Source organism: Ictidomys tridecemlineatus, chromosome 13 (assembly GCF_052094955.1).
Source record: "Ictidomys tridecemlineatus isolate mIctTri1 chromosome 13, mIctTri1.hap1, whole genome shotgun sequence".
Lineage (NCBI taxonomy): Eukaryota > Metazoa > Chordata > Mammalia > Rodentia > Sciuridae > Ictidomys > Ictidomys tridecemlineatus.
The window spans coordinates 92,666,556-92,679,781 of NC_135489.1; the positions used below are offsets into that span (position 1 = coordinate 92,666,556).

Genomic DNA, 13,226 nt, shown 5'->3' on the forward strand with positions numbered 1-13,226 from the left:
CCAGGATATGAATTTCCCTCTTAAAACTGCTTTCATTGTGTCCCATAGATTCCGGTATGTTGTGTCTGTATTATCATTTGACTCTAAGAATTTTTTTATCTCTTCCTTTATGTCTTCTGTAACCCATTGATCATTCAATAACATATTGTTCATTTTCCATGTGGTGTAGGATTTTTCCTTCCTTTTTTTATCATTGATTTCCAATTTCATTCCATTATGGTCAGATATGGTGCATGGTATTATCTCCACACTTTTATATTTACTAAGATTTGCCTTATGGCATAATATATGGTCTATTTTTGAGTAGGATCCATGTGCTGCTGAGAAGAACGTGTATCCACTTGATGATGGTTGGTATATTCTATATATGTCAGTTAGGTCTAGGTTATTGATTGTGCTGTTGAGTTCTATAGTTTCTTTATTCAGTTTTTGTCTAGAGGATCTGTCTAATGGCGAGAGCGGTGTGTTGAAGTCACCCGTAATTATTGTGTTATGGTCTCTTTGACTCTTGAACTTGAGGAGCGTTTGTTTTATGTAGATTGCAGCTCCATTGTTTGGTGCATACAAATTGATAATTGTTATGTCTTGTTGGTGGATGGTCCCTTTTAACAGTATATAGTGTCCTTCTTTATCCTTCTTAATTAACTTAGGTTTGAAGTTGATTTTATTTGATATGAGTATGGCCACTCCTGCTTGCTTCCGAGGGCCATGTGAGTGGTATGATTTTTCCCAACATTTTACCTTCAGCCTGTGTATGTCTTTTCCTATCATATGAGTCTCCTGAAGGCAGCATATTGTTGGATTTGTTTTTTTGATCCAGGTTGCTAGCCTATGTCTCTTGATTGGTGAGTTTAGGCCATTAACATTTAAAGTTACAATTGAGATATGATTTGTACTTCCAGTCATGCTTCTTTATTTATTTATTTTAGTTTGGCTAGTTTTACTTTTTTGGTTATTTTCCTCCTCCTTTACTGAGATACCTCTTGTTGTTAGTTTTGGGCACTATTTTTCAATTCCTCTTCTTGTAGTATATTGCTCAGAATGCTTTGCAGTGCTGGTTTTCTTGCTGCAAATTCTTTTAGCTTTTGTTTATCGTGAAAGATTTTAATTTCGTTGTCAAATCTGAAGCTCAATTTTGCTGGATACAGTATTCTTGGTTGAAATCCATTATTTTTCAGCGTTTGAAATACATTGTTCCAGGATCTTCTCGCTTTCAAAGTCTGTGCTGAGAAATCAGTCGTTAACCTAATTGGTTTACCCCTGAATGTAATCTGTCTCTTTTCTCTGGTAGCTTTTAATATTCTCTCCTTGTCCTGTATGTTGGCTATCTTCATAATTATGTGTCTTGGAGTTGGTCTATTATAGTTTTGAATGTTTGGGGTCCTGTAGGCTTCCAGGATTTGGCAATCCATTCCATCTTTCATCTCTGGGAAGTTTTCTACAATTATTTCATTTAATATGCTGTCCATTCCTTTGGTTTGAATCTCTGTGCCTTCTTCTATCCCGATGACTCTCAAATTTGGTTTTTTAATGACATCCCATATCTCTTGAATAGATTGCTCATGGGATTTAAGCATCTTTTCTGTGTTGACTATACTCTTTTCAAGTTGATAAACCTTGTCTTCATTATCTGATGTTCTGACTTCTACTTGATCAAGTCTATTTGTAATATTCTCGTTTGAGTTTTTAATTTGGTTTATAGTTTCCTGCAATTCTAGGATTATAGTTTGATTCTTTTTTAAGATCTCTATCTCCTGGTAGAGCTCGTTCTTTGCCATTTGAATTTGTTTGTTTAATTCATTTTCAAAATATATTTTTATTGCTTGGACTTGCTGTCTCATGTCTTCTCTAATATTCCTTTCCATTTGAGTTAGGTATGCCTTGAGTTCTTTCCCTATCCCTGCTTCTGATGTTTCTATGTCCTCTTGTAGAATTAAGTTGTCTTGCATTGTTTGTACTCCTTTTTTCCCTTGTTTTCTCATGTTGTCCCTGTTGCTTTCCAGCTCTATTTGATTGTCGTGTTTCTACTCTCTTCTATAGATTTGTTTTGGTTCTGTATTACTCTGATGCCTCTCCTTAGTGTTGTTAAACTATGCCTGCTGACGTGGATTCCACTGTGAAGGAAGATCCGACGTCCGAGCTCCAGTGACGACACTACTTTGCTATGACCGGCCCCAGTTCCTTGCCTGGGTGTCCTGATGAGGTGGTGTGACTGGACTGTCTCTGTTTGATTTCAGCTCCCAGTCGCGGCAGGCAGGCGGTCTCTAGCCGCCCAGTATCACAGGCCGCGGGCGGGTGATCGGTCACCTGCGGCCGGGTGTTCTCCTACCGCCCAGCTATGCGGGCAGTGGGTGAACTGTCGCCGGCGGGCCTGCAATTTCCAGCTGCCCAGTCTCGAGGGCCTTGCCTCTAGCCTCCTGGTTTCTCCTGCTAGCCTTCTGTAGCCGCAGGGCAGGCCGCACGAATCAGTGGGCCTGGATCTCCGGGGTCCCACAGTTGGCAATTGGGATCCCAGGCACTCTGTCCTTTGGATTTTTCCTGCTTGCCCCACCCCCAGCTCTAGCTAGACAGGATTCCTTTTGGCTGCAGATGGGTAGGGGGGGTTGCAGGTCAGGTGCCTCTAGTTCCCCCCTAGTCTTTATGCAGGCTCACTCTGATTCTCCCTCCCCCAGCAAGCCTGGGAGAGATTTTATGCGAGTTCCCAATGTATGGGGGCTGGGCTGAGTGCCACACACCTGTTTTGTTGTTGAGATCTGTCAGAGAATGGCGGTGGATATTTCAGCTGTTCAAGGTGCTGACTGCTGATTCCCTTGGTGGAGTGTCCGCTGTGGGGGATGGGACTATACCGCTTCCTTCCCCGTCTAAACTCCCGTACTCAGCCTGGGGGTCAGTGTGGGCTTGGCTGTCGGGATTCCACCTGATCGCAGCCCAGCCTCTCCCTGCTTGCTAATTAATCGTTTCCCTGGGGCGCCACGCCTTCTGTAGCCGCAGGGCAGGCCGCACGAATCAGTGGGCCTGGATCTCCGGGGTCCCACAGTTGGCAATTCTGAAGTTTTCTTTATGGGAAGGTTTAGTCTGTGTTTTTTGCTGTAGATTGAAATTTCTCCAGTAGACATGGGGCTGATGAGCCTGGATGCTGAATAGGCTTTGGTATGTCGTGCCTTTTAGGGAATTGCCTACTTCACCTCACTGGTTTGACTTATTGGCACAACGCTGTTTACGTACGCAGCCATTTACCTTTTAACACCTGCCGAGTCTCTATAATAATGTCACCTTTCCTAATTCCTGGCAATTTGTGTAGAAAAAACTGGAAGGAGGGTTGCACGTCTCTGTCCTCTCCCAGGACAGACTACTAGATATGCGTACTAGAGACGTGACCAGAATGAGCACGTAGACTGGAAGGCCTGTGTTAGTGGAGAACATTGTCAGACGTGTGCGTTCGCGGCTTCCTGTTGCTCTTCCCGGGGCTTCTTGCATTTTCTTCCCTGTGGTCTCATTTTGTCTGTCTGCCATCGGGAGGGGAAGTGCGGGTGGTGAGGTGCCATGATCCTAGCATCGGGACGCTACCGTCCCCACGTCCCGAGATGCTCTGCAGCCACACATGAAAGGACAGGACTGAAACAGGGAAGCCGCGATGCAGAGGACTTTCTTAATTATACCTGAGATCCACAAAAGTGCACTAAACCGAGCTATTTCTTTGCTAAAATAGACATTTCAGTCCCAGCGGCAGTGATTTTTCCACGACTGTCCCTCTTCACAGAGTTCCTGAGTTGGAGGTGGAGGAGGACACTCAAGTTCAGGAGATGACCTTAGACGAGTGGAAAAACCTGCAGGAGCAGACCAGGCCGAAGCCCGAGTTCAACATTCGGAAGCCAGAATCGTCGGTTCCTTCCAAGGCCGTGGTCATCCACAAGTCACGGTACCGAGATGACGTAAGCAGGCGCTGGGCTTCCTCCTGCTGTGACGGGCGTTGTGGCCAGGCGTCATCAGGTGGTGGTGGGAACCCAACCTGGTGGCCTGGGGTGCCCGGCACTCGCCTGGAAGTGCTGGCACTCCACACCCTTTGACGACTGGCCTTTCCTCTCCCAGGTGGCACTCCTGGACACGCCACTGCAAAGCGTGGCCGCCCGCGTTGTCTTAGACCACGCTGCCCCCCCCCATGAGCATTGCGCGTCACTACCGTTGGGACCCACATTGGGGGCCTGGGGCCTGGTGTCAGCAGCTCTGTTCCCGCCACCACACTGCAGGGGTTTTCCTGGGTGGCAGTGGCCACCGTGGCCTGGAGGGCTGCCAGGGAGGCTCTGGGTTCCGAGCCCCACTTTGCATGATTGACACTGAGCTGTTCATCGGACGCTAGAAGTTGCACGGGTGTTTACAGGTGTTTAGGGATGTTTACAGATGTTGACCAAGAGATGAGCTGGTCCTCGAGTCACTGATTACATTCTCTTTAAGGTACTGACCTTCAGGGTACACTGAAGCATTCCAGTGGTAGAATTTAGAATCTGTCACCTGGTCCCTGTGTGGATGACGGCGAGGAGCAGGCTCTTCCTCTGCTGGATAACATTCACTGATTTTCGGTAGAAGCTCCAGATGCTGTGGGTTTGTTTGTGTTAGCTTGCCGTCGCTGTGACTGGGAGTTGACAAGCCTGGCCCAGGTTCCAGAGTTCCAGTCCGTGGTTGCTTGGCCTGGTTCAGCCCATCCCTCTGGTTTCTGGTGAAACAGAACATCATGGTAGAAACAGAGGGCCAGGGGACAGAGACGGGAAGGGCCAGGATCCCAGGGTCCCCTCCAGCAGCCCAACTCCCTCCCACTGGGCCCCACCCCCTCCCAGCAGCACCACAGGCGGTTTCGGAGCCTGTGCGGGTCACTGAGATCTGGACCATCACAGTTCCCGCTTCCTTGGGTTGTGTTCTTGGAGGGACCGTTTTCTGTAGAGGCCCTTCATGATGCAGTGTCCCCGCTGCCCATGTTGGTCAGCCCAGATCTTCCAGCAGAAATGGCTTTTCCAGCAGGAGGCCAGAGCAGCTCCTCTCCAGGAGACTCTGGACACGTCCAGGAGGTGCCTGCAGGCCCCGAGCTGGCCGGCTGCCTCTTCGCCTGCTTTCGTGGTCCTTTTTGTCCTGAGCATGTAAATAAAACTTGGAACAAGGATGCCATGGGGCTGGGGACAGGCAGCTGCCGTCTCAGGTGACCAGAGACCTCTCCGCCGACCCCCGACCTGCCTGGCTCCCGAGGCCGCTGGGGTATCAGGGCAGTGGGTCGGCTGAGTCACTGCGCTTGGCCTCAGTGAAGCCCTGGACCCTCTGGTCCTTGCTCATCGTGTGGCCTTGTAGATTCCAGCCAGAGACTCTTCTCGAAGCAGCCCAAGCCCAGCCAGCCATGGGCTGCTAGTGTACCTCGTTCTGGGTGCCTGAGAGGCAGGAAGCCTGGGACAAGACCTCGGCCAGGGCCAGACAGCAGGGAGCCAGCCTGGGCCCTAGGCAGAGCTGGCCTCGCTCTGTGGCGAGGCCTTCACACCAGGAGCCCGAGTGGCCGTGGTGCTGATGGGGAATGTCTTCTAGGAGGGCAGGACTCGACTCTTTCGTTTGACTCCTTCCCGGAGTGCAGAACGCCCGCCCAAGTTGTTCTTGCCTTCCCCTTTTTAAAAGGCGTCCATCCACCCAAAGCCTCTACACTGTTTTAATCTGAAACCTTGGAGGAGATAACCGCTTCAGAACCTGAAGTCCCATGCACATGTGGCCCCAAGGAACCGGAGCTCTTGTGGAAACCCCAGTGCATTCTGGGGCAAGCTGCAGGACACCGAGCATCGGGGGCTCTGGAGAGTCCCTCCAGGTCCAGGGCACGTTCTTCTTCCTGGAGGGTTGACTTATGAATTGAGGCCAAGTCAGATTTGGAGGAGATTTACTGTAGTTTCTTTTAAAAGACAGAAACGTAGAGCGTGTTAACAAAGCGGTTCCTAAACGCAGGTTTTGTGCAGCACCAGTAGCGATGCGCAGGTAACCATACTTGGTTATTTACAAAATTCCCACACATTTCGAGTCAGAATTTCTCATTGTAAGTTGTGTGGTTCTTAACACAGTGAGTCCAGTCAGTGCCCATGTTGAAGGGACTTTCTGTTTTGTTTTTTAATATTTCTGTTTTAGTTGTAGTTGGACACAGTACCTTTGTTTTACTTTTATGTGGTGCTGAGGATGGAACCCAGGGCCTTGCATGTGCTGGGGGAGCACTCTACCACTGAGCCCAAACCCCAGCCCTGAAGGGACTTTATCAAGTTCTATTCGTGGAATAGATATTTTCCTTATTTATCGAAGTAATATTTGTGAACAAATAAAATAAACTATGCAGAAATTAAAGCCTTGACCTCAGCCAAGTACACTTAAACCACTCCTATCGATTGCTGTTGGTCACGTCAGACCTCACATCCTCACCACACTCACAGAAGTTTAATCTCACGTGAAACAATAGTAGGTTCAGAGAGTGAGACTCCTGAGACTGTGGCGCACAGGACTCACCGAGCAGGAGCCAGAGCAGTGCCACTTTTGTCCAGTCCTGCAGACAGGGTCAGGGACACACTGCAGGGATGGCTCTTCCCAGCCCACAGTGGCTTAGCTCCCAGGGCGTGTACAGGAGGTGCGCTGTCCCTTGGACACCAGCCAGGGGACCCCGGGGACGCTGTGCATGTGAGACGCTGGCGTGTGTTTCAGATGGTGAAGGCCGACGAGGATGAGGCCCACGTGTTCCGGAGAGCCGCCAATGACATCACGTCCCAGCTGGAGATCAACTTTGGGAACCTGCCTCGTCCTGGGCGCGGAGCCAGAGGTGGCACCCGGGGAGGCCGGGGAAGGATCAGAAGGGTGGAGAACTATGGACCCAGAGCAGAGGTGGCGGTGAGTGTCTGGCTGCGTTGCAGCCCGCGGTGGCCTTCTGAGGGAGGCAAGGGCACCGGGACGCACTGAGCCCGCCGTGGTGACTTGTCAGTTCTGCAGCTGCCTCTCCTCTAGGCAGCATGGCTGACGGGAGGGCGTCTGGGAGAGGGATGGAGCCTTCCAGAGGTCAGTCGGGAGCAGACCTCTGTAGCCCTGGCCACTGCAGGGAGCTCCAGTGTCCTCTGTGACCTGTAGGAACCTTCCCTCCAGCGAGCGTAGGCCGAGATCTCCGGGCCTGACCCCAGACCACCGGACAGTGCGGTCAGGCCGGGCAGAAGCCCCGGAAGCTCCAGGGCCCTGTGTGGGGGGCTCTGTCCCCACTTCCTCCCCGCTGCTCGGAGCGCCTCCCTCTGCATGTCCTCCCGGGCCGGAGCGTGCTGATCCGCCTGCTGACCTCAGAGAGGTCCAGCCTCCCTTCCTCCAGTATAAGCCACATCTCCTCCTGGACCAGCCAGGGCCTGGGACCAAGGAGCTTCTTCCTTTGGGCGTTTTGTCCATTTGCAGTTGTAGCTCACTGGTGGCCACGGATCGGCCTCGCCAGTGGACAGAACCACGTCTGCTCATGACGGTTCCCCAGCCCCACGCACACGCTCAGCATGTCCTAAGTGTACTCTGAACACACACGGACACCCAGGGTCGAGGCGTGTGGCTGGCCTGGGCCATCCTGGGCCCACTGGCCTGGAGCGGTGCTGGTCTAAGCCGTCCTTGGGCCCCTGAACTCCCCGCAGCCACCCGAGGGTCCGCCCTGCAGAAGTGCCTGGGTTTTGTTTTCCTCTAAATGCAAAAGCATGCCTTTTGTTTTGGGTGCACTTGAGGCCAGGTGCACGTTAAGGTCCATTCTGGGAACAGCAAATACTTGGCTCCTGTCCAGTGGCAGAGTGTAGCGTCCACCCTGAGGCTTACCTCAGGGAAACTTGCCCCTCTTCTTTGTACTGGAGGTCCCTGATGGGGGCCCAGTTTCCAGGGCATCTGACTGAAGGTCTCAGCCTTCCCGGTGCCTGTCCCTAAGGCTGTGAGCTCCTGGGAACAGTCGCTGCCCTGGCCCGTCTGTGTGGGCCTGGCGGGTAGCAAATGTTGACTGGATGAAGTTCGTACCAGATCCTGACTTGGCAGGAAAATGGGAGCACCCCCACCCTGTGCAGAGGTGTCCAAGGGGAGCTCAGATGCCTGCCCAGGGTGACCCTGCCACCTCCCCTCGGCTCTGCCCCCAGGGTGTGTGCCAGGGCCCCACTGCCCGCTCCTGGTGCCAGCCACAGGGGACGGTGGGAGGGCACATGGGAGGGCACACAGCCTGACCTTTCTCTCTGCTCTAGACCCGAGACGTTGCCCCCAACCCCGACGACCCTGAAGACTTCCCTGCTCTGGCTTGAAGGAGCCGTCCCCTGGCCACCTGGGGCAGCACTGGAGGACCTATGAAGAGACTTTTGCTGTGGGAAGAGTCAAACTCTAAGAACAATAGATGTTGCTTTCCCGTGTCGTGACTGGCACTTTTCTGGTCTGGGGTGCGGGCCAGGGAGTGTCCCCGCTCGAGTTGGGTTAGGCGGGCACGGTCCCGAGGTGAAGAAGGCTGTTTTTTATTTAAGGACCCCACGTGAAGTTCGGGAATCACGTGTAAACCGTGTACATACTGTCCAGCTCCCAGGGGTGCGGGGGGCAGACACGCTGTAAACACCACCCGTCGTTCCTTAGTGAGCTGTAGGCAGACCCCCGAGTCCCAGGACTCCCAGAACTTGAGCTCCGGAAGAGTCCCAGCCTCGCGTGGACTGTCCACTTGTAAATGCTCGACTCTCCTCAAACTCCTGAGTTCTGGTTTTCGTTTGACCAGTGACTTAAACAGCTATTATGCAGCCAGTGGTCACCACCAGTGACAAATAGCAGTATTGGTTTTTTAATGGTCATTTAAACTACCTCGTGGTTTCCGTGTGTCGCGCACACACTCATTTAGTGTACCTGTACGTGGACCTTTAGTGTCTGGGGGTTTTTAGGATGAACGTGGAGTATGCGACTTAAGTCCTGCAATTTAACCCACCAATGAAGTGACTTCCTGGCAAGAGAAGAGCGCAGCCTCCCTCATAACCAGTGTCCGAATCCCGCAGCTGCGTGCCCAGCGCCCCTGGGCAGCCCTGAGACAATCCTGTCACTCGGGTGACACCTCTCAGAGGTTCGGCACTCGCTGGAGTCCCACCCTGAATGTGGCCGAGACCCAGGGCCCGCCAGGCACCAGCAGGGCAGCGGTGACAGTGGCTGGAGTGGGGCGAGCCACTCCACAGAGGGGACGGGGTCCAGCCTTCTGTGCTTGGGATGAACTGGAGCGCTGGCCCCGGGTCTGGGGGCTCTGAACTGGACCAGGTGCAAATAAAGGTTGGTGTTGCCTCTGAAGCGTGTGCAGAAACAGTCCTTTGGTCGTTCCTGAGCCACAGAGAGGTTGTCCGCCCTGGGCACCGCCTGCTGTCAGTTACTGAGGTGTCTTGACTGACCTTTCTCTGGGGAAGACGCTGCAGCCTGACCTACGTGAGGTCTGAGTGGGCGTCAGGCCACAGTCCCCAGCTGGCGCCATGCGAGGGCCGTGTCATTACTCAGCAGGTCTGAGGTGGTCACGTTGTCACTTTGAAGACGGGCAAAACATCTCTTCTGAGAAAATTCCCTTTGGTGCAGTGAATGACCTTGACAGGCCACAGCACTGGAGCTGACATTGGGCGGCTGCATCCTCAAACCCTGGAGATTCCTGTGGTCAGGGCCAGTGGACGCCTGGCCACTTCTGCACCTGTAATGGGCTTCTGCTTGCTCCCCAGGGCTGCCTTGCTAACCGAGCGGGACACAGGGACATGGCTTTGTGTGTGGCCTTTCTAGCTTGTGCTGGGTGTCCAGAGGACAGCAGGACAGAAGCCAAGGGCAGAGGAGGTCACTGGCTGACAGTCCAGTGTGGACCCTGTGGCTGGAAGTCCCCGCCAGGCTCCTTAGAGGGGCAGGTGAAGGGGTGTTGGCATGAGGCAGGGCACCCGGAGCGGTTTTCCAGCTGGGGACTTAAACCTAGCGGGTCGACCCCACCGAGGAAAACGAGTCTGCCAGGCCCAAGGTGCTCTGGGAAAGTGGGTGTGGGGCAGCTCTGAATTCTGCCCAGCCCCTGGACAATCTGATCCGCTGAATCCCCAGCTGCAGCAGCTGCAGAGGGGAGTAGGGTGAGGTCCCAGGGCTGCCCCTCGTGACAGAGCTGGGGCCAGGCCCTGAGCTGCCCTGAGCCAGGAGTGTCTGTCTCCCCGGCCCCTGGAGGGTGTTCCACTCAGACTGGCTGCGACCCTGACCCACCGGCCGGGAGAGGTGGCCTTCACCTGGAGGCTGCTGCTGCCAGGAGTGCCTCCAGGGAAACGCACACACGCCCCAGCTGCTCTGTCACCTTGGTGTCCCCCCTGCACCCACGCCAGGCCCTCCACACTCTGGGCCCCTCCAGCATGGGGCGTCCACAGACCCGGGCATCTTTCCTCGACTCCGTCCCCGCGGTGCCGGCTGCTGAGGAGCTGGCCGCGGCTCAGACAGGGAGAGAGCAGAGTGTCCTCCGGGAGGAGCAGCCCGCCCCACGGTGCTCCCCGGCGACCGCCTCTGCAGGGGCACATCTGCCCTCCTCCTCACCCACTGCGGGGTGCCCTGGGCCTTCTGCAAGGACCACACCTTCCAGGGCCTGCTCTGTCCCCAAGTCCTGCCAGCATGGCCGGAAGTGACCCGCTAGTGCTGTGGCTCGGGACGGGCTGGTGTGGAAGAGGGAGTGGAGGAGAACCAGCAGTGGGATTTGGGGGTTTGGGGTTTTTTTGTACCAGGGATTGAACCCGGGGTGCTTGGCCCGAGCCCCATGCCCACCGGCCCCTCTTCTCAACACTATTTGGAGACGGGGTCTCACTGAGTGGCTTAGGGCCTTGCTAAGTTTCTGAGGCTGGACTTGAACCCGTGATCCTCCAAGCAGAAGTATTTGAATAATAAAATTAGATAAAACCCCGGTGACAGTGGGGAGCTTCCTGGGGACCTCAACTTCATCCAGACACTTCCTTGGCGCCTGACCCCCAGGCTCCCACGGCCCCCTGTCCTGACCCAGCCATGGCGGGGCGCCCTCAGCACAGAGCTGCGCCTCGAGCTCACGCCAGGTCTCGGGGCCACCGCCACCCACCTGCTGCCCTGCACCCGTGGCAGTGGGACCGCTGGGGGACAAGCGAGGACACCATCTCCCCCACCCCTGCTGGGCCCCGGGCAGCAACGGACGGGGGTGTTGGGGGGGCTGGAAAGGAGGCTGCCCCCCCCAGTGACACCCAGCGGGCACCAGGTGCAGCAGGCCCACCCTCGGGTTCTCTCTGTAGCCAGGGTGGCACTAGGCGTGACCAGGAGTGGCACAGGACACTCCCTGGACTCCTGCACAGGTGACATGCGAGGCACCTGGGAGTCGGCTCAGACGCTCTGCCCTTCCAGGGCTTCAGGGAGGTGACCACAGGCCTCAGGGCCCGTGGCTCCTGCCACCCCTGCCTGTGCCATAGGCTCCCCGTGACTCTAGGTGTCAGGCACGTCCCTGATGAAACCACACAGAACACGAGTCCCGTGGGCACAGCAGGCCCCTGCGGGATGAGTGGGCCCAGTCAGCGGAGCAGACGGCAGCCTCCTCAATATCGTTTCTTTGCAACATGTCCCCAGTTCAGAAGGGTGACTCCAGAGTTGTGACATACAAAGCCATTTGAGAATTGGGGGACGTCTGTCATGTGAGAATGTGGTGACATCAACTTTACATAACCCCACCGAGTGCTCACATCCTGAGGCAGGGACAATCTTTCCTCAAGAGCAGTCACCCTGCACACTGTCATGTCACGTCAACCTTGGTGTGCCTGACACTCCTTGTGTGATGAATGACCTGTGCAACCGTGCTGGGCCCTCTCGGACACTGGCTGATGCCTGTGCAGCAGAGCACCAGGGAGGAGGGTGTGGAAGTCTCTGTGGTGAGGCCGGAACCCTCAGGATGCAAACTGGGCAGAACCTGTCGTCCTGGTGGTTCTGGAGAGTGGAAGTGAATGGGGCACCAGAGAACCTTCCAGTAAGAGGGAAAGGTGGACAGAAGGCCTCAGGTGGGAACACCCTGTGGAAGGGGGAGGGGACTCTGTGACCGTTAGGACACACCCAGCCCTGTGAGTTGACGGGGGAGCCCTGGGAGGCACAGGCACCTCATGAACAGTGTCCCCAGTGTCCCCCAGCCAGGGACGCCACAGTGGGCCTGTGGAGTGCGTCCTTCAGGGACCGGCAGAGTGCTAAGGAGGCAGAGGGGCACCTGGCGTAAGCAGGTTGGAGAAGCCAAGCCCCTGGACAGGGGCCTCCCCACCCCGTCCTGCCACCGGCTACCTCCAGCAGGCGGGGCTGCGGTCCCACCCAGAGAAGAAGGAGGCAGAGACGCGGTGGAGGCTGAGGCTCAGGCCTGGGGCCAGGCTTCAATTGCAGTGGGAACCGCAGCACGGGGTCGGGGAGATGGTCTCTAGAGGTCTAGTCCCTGCGGATACCCAGCCACATTAAAAGCCGGTCCAGGAAGGTGATAGCCCGAGACAGCCAACTGTCGCTGGGAGGAGAGGGAGGGGACAGTTAGAGCTGAAGGTCCCTCGGAGCCCCGTCTCAGGGAGGGCAGGTGGGGACGGGTCTCAGGCTGGTCACACTCCTGGCCACAGCAGAAGGCTCCAAGGGAGAGGGGGCCAGGGCGGCCACCAGTCAGCTCCCCTCCTGTCCTGCCCCACGATGCCAGGGGACACCGAATGGCTCCTGAGGACACGCAGCCACCCAGCCGGCACAGGGGTCCCGGGTGGGCTCCAGCTGGGTGACGGCAGCCCCCTCCCTCCTCCGGGGACGAGACGCACACGGGCTGCCCCACCCCGGGTGCAGGCTGTGGCAGGACAGGAAGGCAGGGGCCCTCTGTAGGTGAAGGGTCTCTGCCCTTCCTCTGCCCAGCGGGCTTGGGCTGGACCAGAACGGGGCAGGGAAGTCCCTCCGGCAGGGCCCGGGCACGTCTGCTGTGGCCATCAGGGCCTTGCACCGTGAGTTCTCCACTGGAAGCCAACCGGCCGGTCCCAGGTGGGGACAGCGCAGCCCGTGAAGCTGGCTGGGAAGGGGTGGGGGTGTCGCTCTCCACTGGCTGGGGACGTGCGGCGCCGGGTAGGCAGGGGTCCTCGACTGCCGCATTTTCCAGAGTCCCACGCAGGGAACCGTCCTGCGTGGGAAGTGGCCTGTTTCAGAGCCACTCGCCCAGGGCGGGACGGCGTTTTCAACACCATGCCACCTCCCTCTTT

General features: G+C 55.7%; 2 protein-coding genes across 6 annotated transcripts in view; one reads left to right on the forward strand and one right to left on the reverse strand.

Annotated features, from left to right (window-relative positions):
* Positions 1-9,306, forward strand: part of Habp4 (hyaluronan binding protein 4) — a 32,342-nt gene extending 23,036 nt beyond the window's left edge. For both annotated transcript variants that reach the window (XM_078030568.1, XM_078030567.1), the window contains 3 exons: positions 3,761-3,932; positions 6,706-6,888; positions 8,241-9,306. In XM_078030568.1, coding sequence (XP_077886694.1) covers positions 3,761-3,932; positions 6,706-6,888; positions 8,241-8,297 — 412 coding nt within the window. In that variant the 3' untranslated portion in view covers positions 8,298-9,306. The remainder of the gene's footprint in view (positions 1-3,760; positions 3,933-6,705; positions 6,889-8,240) is intronic.
* The window catches only part of Cdc14b (cell division cycle 14B), a 109,928-nt gene continuing 98,560 nt past the window's right edge, over positions 1,859-13,226 (reverse strand). For 2 of the 4 annotated variants that reach the window (XR_013429897.1, XR_013429895.1), the window contains one exon: positions 1,859-12,505. The gene's annotated coding sequence lies outside the window, so the exon portion shown is untranslated. Of the gene's footprint in view, positions 13,148-13,226 lie in introns of all 4 variants that reach the window. The other 2 variants (XR_013429896.1, XR_013429894.1) reach the window with 1 other exon arrangement.